At 47.7% G+C, this 17,713-nt stretch overlaps 1 protein-coding gene across 3 annotated transcripts in view; it reads right to left on the bottom strand.

Annotated features, from left to right (window-relative positions):
* CFAP92 (cilia and flagella associated protein 92 (putative)) overlaps positions 1–17,713 on the bottom strand; it is a 1,690,090-nt gene that overhangs the window by 826,223 nt on the left and 846,154 nt on the right. For all 3 annotated transcript variants that reach the window (XM_069643961.1, XM_069643959.1, XM_069643958.1), the window contains exon 10: positions 440–1,332. In XM_069643961.1, the coding sequence (XP_069500062.1) occupies positions 440–1,332 (893 nt within the window). The remainder of the gene's footprint in view (positions 1–439; positions 1,333–17,713) is intronic.

The raw sequence follows: 17,713 nt of genomic DNA, 5'->3' as shown, positions 1-17,713 counted from the left end.
ATCCTATAAATATAAAGTTGGAATAGTGTGTTGCTCAGATTGACAATATGCCATCAGTGGTTACAGTTTCGGGGAACGAGGGGGGCAGGATAATATTGTGTCTCTTCCATTGGAGTCCTCACTTCCTGCCGATAGTCCCCTCCCACATGATCCTCACCCATAATACCCCCCCTGCCCTCATTCACGATCAGGTAGCAGCTGCCTTTCCCTGGCCATGTGGGAGGAGATCATCACCAGGAAATCAGTTCTCTAGCAAATTCATATCTCTGTAAATAATAGAACGACTTTAAACTGCATGCTCTCCTTAAGTCAATCGACAACCATGTCTCTTTTATGGAGTCAAAAAAATTAACATATTTCTTACAGTTCAGTTTCATTATTCTATTTGACAAATACACAAAGATAAACAAGCAGACATTGCTTTTTCTTTTAAACATACCTGGCTGGAACTTCCTCCCAGAGTTGCTTGATACCTTTGTCTTTCAAACCTTCTAAAACAAAGAGATGAATTTCTCCATCAAGTATGTGGAAGCCAGTAATGACATCCAGAGTATCATTTCCTTTTTCCTCAACTTTGAGTTTCATTTTAAGAAGGCACTCCTGAATTAAATACAGTGGGTACTCTTCTAATTTCAGAGCCCTTGCATTAATTTGGGTAATTTTCTTTATTAGTTCATGTAGCAAAGGTTTTCTATCATTATCAAATACGTAGATTATGCGTCCATATGGGCAATCATCAGCTTCCGAAATAGGAGTCAGTGGCACAGCTATGTCGACTCTTATTTTAAGGATTGCATTGGACTCTATGTAATGACCCATGCGAAGTGGGGCACCCTGAGGACCATCAACCGACCCTGGTACCCCCATAATCTTTCCACTCTTGCTATCCCGCTGGTATCCAATAGGATCTGGAGCTAAGCAGCTATGTATTGGTACACTGATATTTAAAGACTTTTCACCAAGGAGCAAATCTGATAGACTGACTTTTGCTATCCCATATGGATTCCACATCTTGTCTTTTTCAGTAAACGGATTGTAAACAGTGCGTTTTGAAGCAACTAAGCCCACGTTGCTTAATTTCTCATCTTCTGGTTCACTTCCAAATAGTGCTGGCTTCTTCACAAAGTCTTCTATTTTTCGGTCACGATCATGAACTTCAATTTCTAGCGGGGGTCCTTGAAGGTACTCACGAAGTTTGCCTGGGCTTATATTTTCTGTGAGAATTACATTAACATCCTTAAAATAGATATGAGTTCCATGTTCCTGGTCATGTGTTTGATGTATTGGCTGATCATGAAATTTGTATCGGCAATATACAGGAACACACTTTGCCTAAGAAGTTAAAAAAAAGAAAGTAATACTAATTGAACATCACAATGGCACAATACATGAAAAGCATATGATAAAATTATCACTCTAAATGAGTGAGAGAAATTATGCTGTTACATCAAGACTTATGTTAATTCTGATGGTACAAACAATTGACAGCATGTATAGGACTTCCACAATGGTTTCAGAAAATGGTAAAAAAAAAAACAGTCTGAATCTGTTTTTACATTTAACATTGAACTAGAAGCCATTTCTAAATTAAGTCGGTTAATAACAGGTATAGTTATTTTTTAATTTATTTTATTTGTTTCTTTGATGAGAAAGTTTACAAAAGTGAAATCCCTAACCTACAACAAAGCATATGGGAGGACATCAATGGTGGGAGAATCAACACATCATTTATCATTTGTGAATCATGGGGAAAATAAAGCATACACAAATCCAAGGTTATTCTCAGAGTTTTGACAGTGATACCATATGTCATGATATGGAACAGAAATCTGCTAAAATAATTACTTCAGTAAAAATGTCAAGACGGTGAAAAGGCCTTCCATCGACAATGTATAACAGAACGATGTTCCTCTGAGTTAATACAGGAGATGAACAGATGCCAGGTAGATCTATATTTAGTAAATGTGTCGGAAATGCGTGGCTGATATCTTCTCTTCTCCCACCGCATCTGTAGTAAGGGAGCTGTTTTTGACTTCCAGCTAGGAGCCATGGTCAAGCATGCTGCATTTAACATATGAGCCAGCTTTGATTGAATCGCTCTCAAAGTAAATATTTCCTTATCCTCTACATCACCCCGTAAATTACCAAGGGGTTCAGTGACTGGCGAAAAACTCACAAAGCAAATTCTTTAAAAAAAAAAATTAAACATTAGCATTTATGAATAAGAATAAACCAAAGGAATTGATCAAGTAAGCATCAAATATTCCTTCTCTTACAACATGACCCTTCTCACCTCTATACAACCCCGACTTCCTTGAACCACGCATTGTGCACTGACATTGAGAGATAAATAGATTCATTTTTACTGTGATTTATCTGAAGTTCTGTATTTCCATAACAATGTAAAACCAAAATAGGGGTGGGTGGAAGGTTTTGAATTAATCTGAACCACTGGCATTGCTCTGAGCAACCTTCCACACCACGGTTTCTTACCCATCTGCGCCATTGCAAAAGCGGTCCAGCCACATGCAAATCAGTCAGGTACTGCCACCAATGGGAGCAGCCCTGCCCAAACTGCTAGGCCAGGTCCCCTCTGCACGGAAACACAAGCAACCCCAGACATGTTTCTTGGGCCTCCTCAGTGAGTCCTGTGCCTTATGGGCCTAGAGACCCAAGCTACTCCTCACTGAGGAGGCCCAACAAGGCTGAAACATGTTTGGGGGTGCTTGTTGTCTCGTGCAGAAGGGTTGTGACCAAGCAGTTTGGGCTGGATTGCCCCTTTTGGGTATGGGACCAAGCCTGATTTGCATATGGTCTTTCCCCTTTTGTAATGGCTTGGCAGGTGAAGACCGATGGTCTGGATGGTTGCCCAGAGCAATGCCAGAGGTTAAGATTCATTTGAAACCTTCCAGCCATCATCTCTTTTGTTTTCCTTAGTTTCCCTAACAATGCCAACCACAATTCCTCTATGTTCGGTTTGGAGTCATTTAACAGGCAAGTAAGACTTTCCATTGTATATATGTCCCATGCTTTGTTTTACCTCACCCCTTTCGTGTGCGCTTCTGCTCTTTTCCAGTGCATAGCTATGCAGTTTCCCACCGCCACCAGCAGGTTCAGTAACACATGTCCCAATGAGCTGTTGTCCTCATCTTCACATATTCCAAATAAAAGTAATAGCAAAGAGAGCAGGTGGGTGACTCCATCTACCTCTTTAATCCAGGAACCTCCTTCCAAAAATGTTCACTAGCCTCACATTCCCACCACATGTACCATTAGCTTCCCACCACTAGGCCACATCTCCAACAGCGCGGATACATATCCAAGTACATTTTCCCTAACATATGCAGGGAGTAATCCCAACGGTGTAGGAATTTGTTGCCTGCCATCTATATCGTAATGAGATCGAAGTTCAGTATGACTTGCAACACATAAGGGCCCATTTGTCATCTGAGATTTCCTCACTCATGTCTCTACCCCAATCGGTTCGTACTATTAGAGATTCTTGGGGCTCAGTCATAATTAATTTGTGATACAAGCATGCACTTAACTCTCAATTTTCCCTTAAAGTCATTACAATGTTCTCAAAGGATATTAATTCCCTATGCAGGATGTCCCCACCATTTTTATCTGTTAAAGCTCCTTTCAACTGAATAAAAGGAAACACTGGTAAAGGACTGATATATAAGGCATTGCTTAGCTGATCACAAGATAAATAGCCACCCACCACCCTCTCCCCGACCACATCTGCCCAGCCCTCTCCAGCCTTACCTCATACCAACCCAGTGGTTAAGGAATTAGATCTCTCAACCAAGTTGCAGCTTAATGACGAGGGCCAGGAATTCAGCCATCGGGTTTGCGCTCCCTCTCTCCATATATCCCATAGTACTGCCAGGACTGGATGAATAATACTCCATGGAATTGTATGCTGTGGAACCCAATGCCATTCAATTAAATGTTCCGGGTCTAGATCCGCATTAGCTAAATGAACCCATTGTTTGGTGGTACATGGGTCCTGATGTTCAACCAGCATTCTTAGCAGCGCTGCTTTTCACTATGAATCAATATGTTTGAATTATGACGTTTGCGGCATTGGGGCAAGTTGCCAGGTGGATCAATTAGAACTGCATAATACTTTAGAGGCTTAGAGGTTGAGCCTTTTTGATACAACATTTAGCCTTTGCTAGCCAGCCACTCCTATATAACTGGAGAGTTTGAAGAATTATTACTCGATATATATCCTAGTGTGTTAGAAGCTCAGACTGGGTGCAACCTATCACTTTTTAAACTGCTTTATAATAAGACTTTAAATCTGGAAAACCCACTCCCCCCCTCTTCCTTAGATCGAATGAGTGTCTCATATGTGATTCTCGGCTTTGCCTTAGACCACAGGAATTCAACCAAGGCATTCCGTACTATCAGCATATAAGAATGGGCAGAAAATTCCTTTTGATGCAATTCAGCCTCCTCATGAATCCATGACATAGGTATCTTTTCCCATCTGATTATATCCTTATGGACTTAGTAAGGTAGTACTTCTTATACAGGTCTGTTCGGTCTGCAGGAACGAAGACAAAGTACCTAATCCCTTGTTCCTGGATTTTGAAAGGGAAGTATTACCCATCTGTTCCTCTGACATTGAAAGCGCTATATAAACCTAATAAAATATAAATACATTTTTCCAACTGGGAATGCATTGTGACTATCCAGGTTTACCTCAAATCCTGAAAATCTATCAAACACCTGAATAGCCTTATGTAGGAAGGATCGACGCAGTTCTGTTTACATATAGCAGTGAAGAGAGACTTTGATTTGAATTTCCTTCCACTGACTTTGATCCCTCTAGTATTCAGGTCTTCTCGAATACTAGCTGCCCACTACTCCATAACCAAGACATAGAACATTGGGTAGAGTGGGCACCCCTGTCTTGTTTCTCTATATAATCTGAATGGGTCCAATCTGGGTTGTTTATTAATGCCCTCGCCACTGGGCAGGTGTATACAGCGCTTAGCGCCCAGTGACAAAATGGCAGTTCCCAGTTTTTTGCACCTCGTGGAGGACATCGGTTCTAAAGTCTTTTTCACAATGTCCGCCTCTTGGCTGTTTTTATGAAGCCCACCTGGTATGGGTGAATCATGGTGGGGAGCATCCTCTCAAGTCTTGACGCCAATATCCTTGTAAAAATCTTGTCATCAAGGTTCAACAGAGATATTGGCCTATATGAAGAACAATTAGTGAAGTCTTTACCCTCTGTAAGAAACCTGAGGGTGTCTCACCCGCTAGTCCGCGGGGATCTGTCATCCAGATGGGCAGGACACGGGCATCACATTTGGATCCAGTTCCTGGGGGTGGACCAGTTCTGGAGGATCACCTGTATGGGGGGTCCTCAGGGAGTGCAAGTGGGACACTGGCGGGTGAGATGCGGTATCCCCTTCCTTACAACACCTTTTCCCCAGCCTACCAGGTAGGATACCTGGGAACTCAACACCCCCGCCCCCTTTTCCGACACGCACACACTTTCTCACGGACAGTTCACTGTGAGCAACAAAGGACTAACACCCGAGCTGTATACCGGACATGTCCCAACACAAGGGTCAGGTAATTATTGATAATTACACACACCTAACTTCAATAACATGGATAAAAGGCAGAGCACGAAAGCACACTCTGAGCAAGGCAAAACACACAAGGAAGCAGCAGTTCCGAGATGGCAGTTTAATATGAGGGGAAAGACGGCAAGACCAGAAAGCGTTGCAAGGAGGAAATTGTCCTTGGCCTTTTCGGAGGAAAACTGCAAATTTCACGAGCCCTCGAGAATAAGAAACATAAGACCGGGCATTCAAGCTGAAGAAAGGTGCATTGTGTGTCGAAGGTACCTGGGGTTCTCCCGCATCGATAGCCGAGGCAGTGAGGAGCAAATGCCACTGTGGTACTGTACTTAGATGACACAACAAAGAAGCGCCAGTAAAATCAGCACAGCCGGTGAGTCAGAGAGACCGATAGCAGACCGGTCTGTGTTAGGACCATGGCTGCAAGCGTCAACTTTTTATAAAGAGAACCGTGTGTGAGGCGTTGGCGATAAGCGACACAAGTATAAATGTAACCAAAGAAGTAAAGTAACTTTTTGCTTGAACCTTGGCAGGCAACCCAAGATACCATATACAGAGTGGTCCGGCACGGTTACATGTCTTTGCATCTCATTTTTTTCATTGAAGAGATGTTTCATCGAATTTTTTTCAACTAATTTTTTTCATCTAATGTAGTTTAATACCACTTTTCATCGAAAACCTGTATAACACTTTTTTTTTAAACTGGGGAGGAGGGTTCCCCCAAAACTCAATTTTCCACCCTTTTAAACACCTTCCACACATTCCTAAATATATTTTTATTGGGCTGTCCCCCCCAATCCCCTGTTTTTCGAATTTAACCCTTTAACACACTCAAAAATACATACATTTTCGATAAAAAAAATTAATTGAAAGATTTTTTCGATGAAAAAATCTTTCAATTAATTTTTTTTATTGAAACATCTTTCAATTAAAAATTTTTCGATGGAAAGACTGTAAACTGTCCGGCACCACGTGGGTGCTCATTCGAAGGTCTGTTAGGTAACTGAGTGTAAAATTGTGAACTGTGAAATGGAAGTGGTCCTGCAACGGGTCAAGCCAAACCCCATGCACATTTGAAAGTCTTCAATAGCTAATATGAACTGTAATTGGTCCAGCTGAGAGAGACTAATTGTGTAAAAGGGATCTGAGCCCGACTGAGGGGGATACAGGGTGAAGAGTGAATCGCCCTACTGGAATACTTGGAAAGGAACTTTTCGTTTGTTTGATCCATGAGGCCCTCTGAATCAAGAGACTTTTGATAACTTCAGAGACTTGGGCATACCCGGTTGCTTGTAATGGAACTGGGTCCTCGTGCCGAAGAAGCCCAAGAGTGTGCTATGCTCGAGTGAACCGCCGTGTCCCATGCTAAAAAAAGTGGGGAAGGGAGGCCAATTGCCTGAACATACTGACTTATAATTTTGTGAACACTTCTTTCTTTTTCATGAACATTCCCCCCACACTATTTGTAAGTTAGCTGTAAAGATTGGCGATATGTTTTTTTAGTACAGGCCCTTTTATTTTAATGAGACATCATTAGGACTGCATTATTAATATTTGATGGTCGTAGCTTGCTCCCATCTTTAGATTTAGATAGAGGTTTATCACACCCTTGATAAAGTTCAATAAACCCCCCTTGAACTGTGGTCACTTGTGTCTGTCTTACTATGATACCATGCCTTTCTTATACCTCCTTATGGATCAGCACTATTTGAAGGCCACTGGGAAGGACGCTGAATACTGTAGCTTTCTGCAATGCTATTAAAAAGGATTTGCAAGAAAGGAAATAAGCTTTCTGTGTATTACTTGCAAGAAAAGCTGACGTGAAACTGTCCTCCCTCCAGGAATTTTGATGGCTACATGTAGCCAACGGCTGTAATAACTTCCAACACAGATATATCCCCTTCCAGGTACTGCCTCTCCCCTAAGGGAAAGGTGTTCATTGGTAGATCCTCTTAAGTATTGCTCTATTCAGGCACATGATGCAGCATCCATCCACGCCATATAGCTTCCGATAATGTGTCACAAATTGTTGTGCGATTTCTTCTGGAGAGAACTTTATCACCCCATCTTGTCTCTTACCCCATCCGCTGTTCTTTCCACCCTCAATGACTAATCTATTGACCAACAGTGAGCTTCCTCCAATAAGAGGGAGTGACAATCCTATCTTTCTGTTTCCATACTTGTATTACTCGCTCCACACTTCCTGTGGTGCTCCTCAAATTTGACTCCAAGGTCATTATGTTCCCTCAAGTAGGTCAGAAATAGGCGATGGACCAGAGGACATGGTTGACCAGACTATTTTATTGAAATTGTTGAAGAAAACCTAAGCCAATTCCTACGTTCTAAAATGAATTTGTGCTACAAAATAAAGCCATGCTCTTACAAAACAAACCCTGTCCTCTGTCCAAATCCTATTCTATCCTATTTCTAAACTGCCACTTGTGAAACTAAAGAAAGAAATAAAGATGGACTAAGTCACAGTTTAGTTAGAAGAGTTCAGAAAAAAACACCTTTTATGAAGCGCCTCTGGCAGAATATTCCTTAGATCAAGTCCTTAGTTCTTCCTTCATGTAGATAGAACCGTGAAGATTAGTCAACGAGAAAAACTTTGAGAGTACCCAATGTACTAACCGCCCCACCCCTGCTCCCCTCCTACACACATCCCTTGTACTATTTAAGCCCACAGGCTAGCCAAACTACACACAAACACACACCCAACTTAACTAACACGTGCATACAACATTCCCAGGAACTGGGCCTTACCCCTATGGACACAACAAGCCGTTGCGCACAACCTTAACCTTAAACACCAGCCAATGTACCCATATAACACAAATACACAAACAACATAACAGACATTCACATACAATAAACAACCCAGGCACTGGGCCTAACCCTTACAGGTACACAAGCCAGTGTGCTCAACCACAACCTTAAAAACCAGCCAATTTACACATAAAACACACACCCAACATATCAGACATTCAGCGGGACTGTCACCATGACGCTTGTTAAAGTAGTGTAGGGTTATATAAGAACAAACGCACTGTGCGTTAAGGGAAAGCCTAGTACCTGTTAAATGAATCGAAGTATATGGAGGATGGTATGGGTATGTCTCGCCTGTGTTGGCAGAGAAGCCTATTGTTTACGTGATTAGTAGCCAAAGTCAATGCTGGGTAGTAAGTGAGTGTGAGGTATTTAAAGAGATACACTACTAGAAAATGCGGGTGCAAGTTGCACTCAAACCTCACATAGGCGAGCAATGCAAACTGTTATTTAAGAGGAACATGGTGCTTGTGATGTATTTACTATCATGCACATACTCATTTAACTGTGGTATAGATGAATGAGTGCATTGTGTTGTCGCATGTACAAATCAATAGGGGTAGATTTTACGTGCGTAAGGGCCCCCACCCAAGGTAGCAGCACCTTAAGGGATCCCAAAAACATTCTAAAATAATAGGAGAAAAATGAAAAAAGAAAAGAAAAATTCAACATGAACAATCAAAATTCTAAATTCCAATCTTAAAAAGGTTGTTTCACTCATAAGAAGCACATATAGTTTATTTCTTCATTCAATCCCCTGGGCCTCAGAGAGCTGAGCCGATCTATCCAAAATGTTTCTCGTTGGTCGAGTCTTTTTTGTAGATTTTCATACTTGTTGTATTTCTGGACCACTTCCAAAATTATGAATCTGATCTGTGCCAAATTGTGGTGTTTTTCTTGCCAATCAAATTTTTGCAGTCCGTTGTATCTGGCCAACATAGTATAGCCCACAGGGGCATTTTATGGCATAAAAAATATTTTGTGCGTCACAAGTGGCATAGTGTTTCAACTTGATCTTCGTTCCAGAATGTGGATGGTTTATGCTTGTTCCTTTGATATAATTGCAATTACTGCAGGTTTCATATTATTGTTCTTTGAATAACCACACTTTATTTTCTCCAAGTCTCTTGTGACTTTTTTTTTTAAATATATCCACCGATGGTACACTAATTGGAGGAATGAAATTACTCTTTCCAAGCTGATTCGAAAAATGAAACTAAAGGTGTTCTTTAGTGAGATGGAATAAGTAAACATATCTGAAGGAGATCCTCTAGACATAAAAGAATTCAAGGGAAAGAGTAATTTCATTCCTCCAATTAGTGTACCATCGGTGGATATATTTGCACTACAGGTTGGATGATATTGGTGTATATTTTTTCTATATAAGACGCTTAAGCGTAAGTGCTATATAATAACACATTATCATTTGGTCATGGACGTCTGCTTGCATTCACAGTAATGTGATAATATGGGCCTATACACGCTGATCTTAACGCTACATATGGTGATCCATTCTTGCATGAAATGTACATCACATTATAGTGATATTGTAACCATATTTTTCATAGTGTACAATGCTATGTGATGTCACTTCCTGTTTTGTCAATGGGTGAAAGGTCGTGTTCCATTGCTTGACGCGATATCACTTTGGGGTGGGGTCAAATGACATCACTTCCTGTGATGTCATCAGGGGGTCAAGGGTCGTGTGATGTCACTTCCGTTACCCCTGGTATTTTGGTGAAATGACGTCCCTGTACGAGGGGTTTTACTCGACCCTCGTAGCACCACTTTGACACTTCACTCCGGCCTCTCTTAAGGCATCTTGGCTTCCGTAGTTTCAACCAAAAAAAAAACAACCCCAAAAAGATTTCAGTTCGAGTCCTTCAAATGAGCGCCCCGCCACGCCTGACCACTAACCTTTTACTGGAGCTTTTAAAAGTTAATTTGCACTAGTTCTTTGTTCAACAAGGTCGCCGCATGGAACCTTGGGCCCAGCACAATTCGGTTTTACTATCTGTCTTCGTTGACTCAACAGCTGTGCAGAACTGGCAGCATTTTTTTGTCTTGGGAGTGAAGGACGGCACCACATCATCAAGTGCTTCCTCCCACTTTGGCTATCAGCGTGGGGAGCCCTGTGTGCTGTTGATACCTATCACCCCACACATCAGCTGGACTTCCCGGTCTTACCATTTCCCTTTCAGAGGCTTCGCAGGTTTGAGTTGGAAAGGGCCAGGGCAGTTCCCCCTTCGTTGTCCCTCCAGGTCTCGTCGCCTTTCTCCTCAGTTTTAACTGCCGGTCCGGTGTAGCTGTTTCCTTGTGCGTTTGGCCTTGCTCAAAGTGTGCTCTCGTGCTCCGCCTTTTATCCCTGTATTAGGGAAAGGGCCGTCAGGTGTGCATAGTTATTGTCAAGGCTTTTCCCAAAGATGCATTCAAGACGGCTCCAATGAACTGGAGGCTTTAAGATATTATCATTTGGTACATACTGTAATTGAGGGAGAAGCCCAGTCTGTGGAGTGTGTGGCAGGTGATGCTGAGATGTTCCTGGGCTTATTTGGGAGAATGTGCTTATCAGCCAATCATCCAGGTAGGGCTAGGCATTAATTTCCCCTCTCTGGAGACTCGCTGCCGCCATCGCCATCAGCCTGGTGAAAACCCTCAGGGCAGAGGTCAGCCCGAATGGCAGAACTTGAAACTGATAATGAGAACCACCAACAGTGAGCCTCAGATACTTTCTGTGCTTGTGATGGATAGGCACATGAAAGTAAGCATCCTGACGGTCCAATGACACCATCAAATCCTGGTACTGGAGGGCCTGAAGAATCTAAGAATTTGAGAAAGTGTGACCATTTTGAACTTTTCCTTCAAGTTCTAGATGGGTCTCAATCCTCTGTCCTTCTTGGGGATTAGGAAATAAGGAGAATACCATCCTTTGTTCCTTTCCGTTCCAGGTACTGTTTTATAGCACTTTCCTCTAGCAGGCTCAGAATTTCCTGCACAAGGAAAGGATCTGGAACTTTCAATGAGTGGCTCCCCGGTGGATGGTCTGGAGGCCTTTTTAGAAAGGGGTGGCAGTAACCCTGGGCTACTGTTTCCAACGCCCACGCACCTGAAGTAATACCCCACCATTCTTGCACATGCTGTGAGAGTATGCCTCCCATCGAGGTCTCAGAGAGGTTTTGAGGCGGCTGAAGCAGCGGATGAGGGTAAAGTAGCCGTTGCCTGGGCGGGCTTTACACCTCTCCCTCGTCCACCATGAGGGAATCCTCTTTGGCCCCTTTGACTTGCCAATCCTCTTGCTCTTCCGAGGAGTAGAAACACCTCCAAGATGATCCAATCAGGTGAGATGGTTGTGGCTGTCTGATAGCGGAACCAAGGGATTTGACCGCCGCCTTTGAGGTCTGCAGCTTCTCTAGGATGTCATCAGCCTTGCTGCCAAACAGCTGGATGCCTTCAAAGGGCATGTTGATGAGCCTGGCCTGCACATGGAACAAGTTACTTACCTGTAACTGTTGTTCTCCTGCATGGATTCACATGCTCATGAATATTCCCCGTCGTCAGGCTGGGAATCCTCGGTAAAGAAAAAACCAGTATCAGTTTCGTTTCTGATCTGTCTTTCGTAGTAGTAACCAATCACTGATCTCTGCGTCATACTGACCACAGCCAATGACTGCCCTCTACCTAAGCCCCGCCACTGGCAGCCATCTTCAGATTTGGTAGCACCTGAAGTGGCAGTATGACCAAGTGAAGAGCCGCAGAGGGGTAGGCGGGAGGGTTCGCATGTGAATCCATGCCAGACCCATGCTGGAGAACAACAGTTACAGGTAAGTAACTTGTTCCTTCTCCAGCATGGGGTCTGGCATGGATTCACATGCTCATGAATAAAGAATACATAGCAGTACACACATGCACAACCACGGGAGGTGGCAAAGGCTCAACATTAAGCATTACATCAAACTCAACATTAAGCAAATCTTACCTCCTCACCAGGCTCACCTTAGGCGAACAGGTTGCGCAGCACTGCTTGGCCGACCCTGGACTCCTCCCTGGAATCCCGATCGACGCAGTAGAATTTCGTGAAGTGAAGGTGTGCGTCGACCTCCACGTAGCAGCCCTGCAGATGTCCAGCAAGGACACACCAGATAGGAACGCCGTGGTAGCTGCGATCGCTCTGGTGGAATGGGCTCTCGGACGGCCAGGCAGCGGTCGGTTTGCCAACCGATGACAGTACATGATACAGCCGGAGAGCCATCTGGAAATGGAAGCCTTCGAGAGAGCCTTCCCCTGATTGACAGGTCCAAAGTTCACAAAGAGTTGTGACGTCTTCCAAAAACACTTCGTGCGGTCCACGTAGAACTTCAGCGCTCTAGCCACATCCAGCGAGTGCAAAGTCCTTTCAGCCGGCGACGAAGGCGACGGGAAGAAAACAGGCAACACCAAGGGTTCGTTGAGGTGGAAGTCTGACGGCACCTTGGGCATGAGGGAGGGGTGCGTCCTGAGCACTACCCTCGTGTCGTGAAAAGTCAAGTACGGGGCCTTGCAGGAAAGGGCCTGGATCTCTCACACCCGTCGTGCGGAGGTGATGGCCACAAGAAACGCTGTTTTCCACGACAAGAACTTCAACGGCGGGAACGATCTGAACAGTCCCTTCATGAACTCTTTCACCAGACGATGAGACCACAAAAACGTCCGCCCCGTAGTTCTGGTGTATCGGGAGATCGCAGAAAGATGAATCTTGATGGACGCGTGCGCCAGTCCAGCTTTGGCCAGCATCAGTAGGTACTGTAGCACTTGGGGAGCCGTAATCCGTAGAGGGTTAATCTTCTGTGCGTGGCACCAGACAGAGAACCTCTTCCATTTGTGTCCGTAGCATTTAAGAGTTGAGGACGCCCTGGCCTTTGCAAGAACCTCTCTGCAGTCGGCCGGTATGTCGTATCCTCCAAACTCTAACGCTGCAGGAGCCAGGCCTGCAAGTTCAGCGACTTCGGGTCGTGATGGAGGATGGCGCCTCCTTCCCTGGAGAGAAGATCCGCGTCCACTGGCAGCTTGATTAACGGGGGCGCTGATAAGTCCAGAAGGTCCGGGAACCATATCTGCCTCGGCCACGCAGGTGCGACGAGCATCATCCTGCACAGTGACCCTCCTGAGCTGGTTGATGAGCCGGATCAGCAATGGCAATGGAGGGAACGCGTATAGAAACAGGCCCTCCCAGGGGAACGAGAAAGCATCGCCCATGCTCCTCGGCTGGGGAAACCTGCTGGCGAACCTCCGGCACTTGGAGTTCGTCGCCGTCGCGAACAGATCGATCTGGGGTGTGCCCCACTGTCGGAAGAGGCGGTCCACTAGATCCTGTCGTAGTTCCCACTCGTGGCACGAGCGCAGCTCCCTGCTGAGTGAGTCGGTGATGGTGTTTTTTATCCCTGCCAGATGAAACGGCACCAGAAACATCCCTTGGGCGACGGCCCAATGCCACAGATCCTGTGCCTCCCTGGACAGGGCTGGGGACCTGGTTCCGCCCTGTTTCCTGATGTAGAACATGGTAGTGGTGTTGTCGGTGAAGGTCCTCACCACCTTGCCCTTGAGGGACGGAAGGAAGGACCTGAGGGCCCAAAACACTGCACAGAGCTCCAGGACGTTGATATGGAGGGACTCCTCTGTCGGGAGCCAAAGGCCTCTCGCGTGCAGATTTTCGGTGTGCGCTCCCCACCCTTCCAGGGAGGCATCCGTGGTCACTGTCTCCTGGTGGTCGGGGGTCTGGAAGTCCATGCCCGCAGTCAGATGCGCGCGGGTGCCCCACCACCGGATCGCTCGTCGGAAACTCTCGTCGAGTGTGATCCTCTCCTCGAAGCTGCCCGTCGTCTGGATCCAGCGCGCGTCCAGGAATTCCTGCAACAGGCGCATCCGGAGCCTGCACAGGGGGATGAGGTAAATGCAAGAAGATATCATTCCGAGGAGGGACTTGATGGACCTCACTCTGGCCGCGTCCGCAACCAGCATCCGCTGCACCTTGCCCAAAATGGCCCTCGTCCTTTCCTCCGACGGAGAGGCCAGAAGCGACACTGTGTCGAGCTTCGCTCCCAGAAACAGTGCGTCTTGCGCGGGCACCAGGTGGGACTTGGCGTAGAATTATGGAGAATCCCAGGTCCGTGAGACGTTGGACGGTCCTTGCCGTGTGCTCCACAGCGAGCTCCTTCGTCTTCGCTCGGATGAGCCAGTCGTCCAGGTAGGGGTAGATGTGGATCCCCTCTCGGCACAGCTGCGCCGCCACCGGTGCGAGGCACTTGGTGAACACCCTGGGTGCCGACCTCAGTCCGAAGGGAAGGGCTCTGAACTGATAGTGACGCCCTTGGACCACGAACCCGAGAAACTTTCGGTGTCCCTTTAGGATGGGAATATGGAAGTAGGCATCCTCCAAATCCAACGACGACAGGAAATCGCCCTCCTCCAGCTGACCCAGGACGTGTTGGAGGGTGACCATCCGCAACTTCCGTGCCTTGATGAATTTGTTCAGTCGTCGTAGGTCCAGGATGGGACGCCATCCTCCCGTCTTCTTCACGAGGAAGTATCTTGAGTAAACTCCGGAGCCCCGAAGCCTCTTTGGGACGAGCTCGATGGCGCCCTTCTTGAGCATTGCCTTTACCTCCAAGAGAAGTTGAGGGACGTGATGTTCTTTCCTGGCCACAGGGGGGACGCGCGGGCACCTCTTTAGAAACTCGAGCGCGTGACCCTGGGCTAGGGCGTCCAGCACCCAACGGTCAGTGGAGATGGACTCCCACACGCTGACGAAGCTCGCCAGCCGGCCTCCCACCGGGGTGCTTCGGTGGGGGCCTGACCCCACGGCCGGTTCAGTCCTGCTTCGACGAGGCTTTGCCGCCTTGACCTCCTTGGCGACGACGGCGGGGCCCGTCTGACTTGCCTCGTCCCCTGTAAGCTTCCTGCGACGACGAACGGGCCGCTTGACGGTAGGTGGAAAATCCGCCGCCGGAACCTTTGGAGGCACCCTGTTTGCCTCCGCCGCTCCGAAAGGGCGGCCGCCGTTGCTGGAGAACACCAAGAGCCCGGGCCGTCTCCGTATCTGCCTTGATGGCTTGAAGGGAATCGTCCACTGTTTTCCCAAACAGGTTGTTTCCGTCGAACGGCATGTCCAAGACTCTGGTCTGCACGTCCTGACGGAAGTCATTAGCCTTGAGCCATCCACGCCGCCTAAGGCACATGCCGTTGCCCAACTGGCGAAATCCAGTTTCAGCGATGTCCGTTGCAATCGTTATGGCGTGGTCCGACGCCACCTCTCCTTCCTGCAAGATCTCTAGGGCATCCGCCCTCTTGTCGTCCAGCAGGGGGGCCAGTTTGTACCACAACTCCCTGTCGTAGCGGGCTACGATAGCCAAGGCGTTGGCCGCCTTAATCGTCGTCGCTGCAGACGAGATGACCCTGCGTCCCATCGTATCCAATTTCTTCCCTCGCCGTCCGGCGGGGAGGTCGACGTAGAGGCCGCACCCCCCCCGCTTTCTTCCTGGCCGCCGCGGAGACGACCGAGTCTGGGGTCGGCTGTGCCCGAAGGCACAAAGGGGCCGCGTCCGGGACCCGGTACTTCTTCTCGTACCGATCCCTTCTAGCCGGTGTTGTGGATGGGTTCTTGAGGAGGGCGAGGCCCTCATCCCAAATATCGATATACCAAATAGAGGTACGGAGAGGACCGTCTTCCTCTTGGCTTCGCGCCGTTGATAAAGGAAACCTTCCTTCTTCATCTCTTCCGGGCAGAGCTGGAAAAGCTCGGATGCCCTGGTGATCATGGAGTGAAACGATCCAATCTCGTCGGGCGGGGAGTGACGACGGCAGATCCTCGTCGTAAACCTCGTCGTCCGTACCCGTCGCGGCCGTGTCAGTCCCCGTATCATCCCCACGAGTCGTGGACGGGGAGGAGGGCTGAACAGGGCGCGATGGCTGAAAAGGAGGTGGAGGATGAATCCTTCTTCTCTTAGGGGGAGTGCTCCCAGAAGGGCCTGGCTCCGGGTCCCCCGTCGGGAGCGGTTCCTCCGGTGGTGGTAACGGCAGTCTCGTCCTTATCTCCGAGCATAAGGACTGTATAGCCAACAAAATGGCCGCCGAGTTGTCTTGCGGCACTGGTTGAGGGGAGTCCGACGGGCGGTCAGGGGCCCCGTCGGCACCCTCGACGTTATCGTCGTCTCCTACGTCGGGGTCCCTCCCGACGGGCTGGTTTTCTTCCACGCCAACGCCGTGGCTTAAGACTTCGATCAGCTCTTCCTCAGAGGTTGAGGCCGAATCCACGACGACCTCCTGCCCCCCCTTTTTCTTCTCCGTCGGAGGTTTCACGGGGGTCCTGTCGATGGGCATAAAAGAGGACTCCCTCCGCGGTGGCAGGGAGACTCTGAGCCCCGAGGTCGCCACCACTGGTGTAGCCTCCACAGGCTGAGCCAGGGCCGCCGCGACTGTCTCGATAGAGGCCTTGGCCGGATGGATTAAGGTTTTCACCACCTTAGGTGCGCTCACCGCCTTCTCCTTGGGGGGAGGGTCACTGCCTCGCTCTCCCTCCGATGGGGCCTTAGAGCACGACCGGGGCCTCTCCAGGAGCTTCGCCGGGTGCTCGGCCTTCCTCTTACCCGAACCAGAGCGTTGGCTCGTGGTTGATGGTGCCGGGGAGGATGCGCCCTGCCTGGCGCCCGTAGAGCCCGACCGTTCGGCGCTCCCGGTGCCAGCGGACTCGCGGTGCTTGGCCTTGTGTTGGACCCCCGTCGCTGGGGCGTCCTCAAAGGTCTTAGAAGACCGCTCGGATTTCTTCTTCTTCTTCTCGCCTGACGGGCTCTTCCCTTCCAGCCAGTTGGCGAGACGTTGATGGCGGTCCTTCATGGTCCGCTCCGACATATTGCCGCAAAATGCACAGTCCTTCTCCACGTGCGTCTTGTCCTCATGTAGGCAGTAAAGACAAAAGGAGTGTTCGTCTTCCTTAAAGACATTCTGAAGCTGGCATCCAGGGCAGACCCTGAACAGCTTTCCGGGCGTCGAGCTTCCCTTCTCCTGGGCCATGTCGAGATGGGCCTGAGAAACTTCTGGAGTCCTCCAAAAGCGTGGCTCGACGAAATCTTCACCCCTGAGGGGCGTAGACTAATCCGACACGGGTCCCCGTTGATCGGATGAAGAAACGGTGGAGCTTGAGGCTCTTTTAACCGAAAAATCGAAGTTTTTGAGGAAAAAACGTGAAAAATAGCACTAACGCTCGAGAGCAATAGCACGAGGATCCCAACACTTAAACGTGCGGTAAAAAT

This window comes from Ambystoma mexicanum, chromosome 2p (genome assembly GCF_040938575.1).
Source record: "Ambystoma mexicanum isolate Mex_15411 chromosome 2p, UKY_AmexF1_1, whole genome shotgun sequence".
NCBI lineage: Eukaryota > Metazoa > Chordata > Amphibia > Caudata > Ambystomatidae > Ambystoma > Ambystoma mexicanum.
The sequence above is the reverse complement of the archived record's forward strand: the minus strand, read 5'-3'. Positions and strand labels throughout refer to the sequence as shown.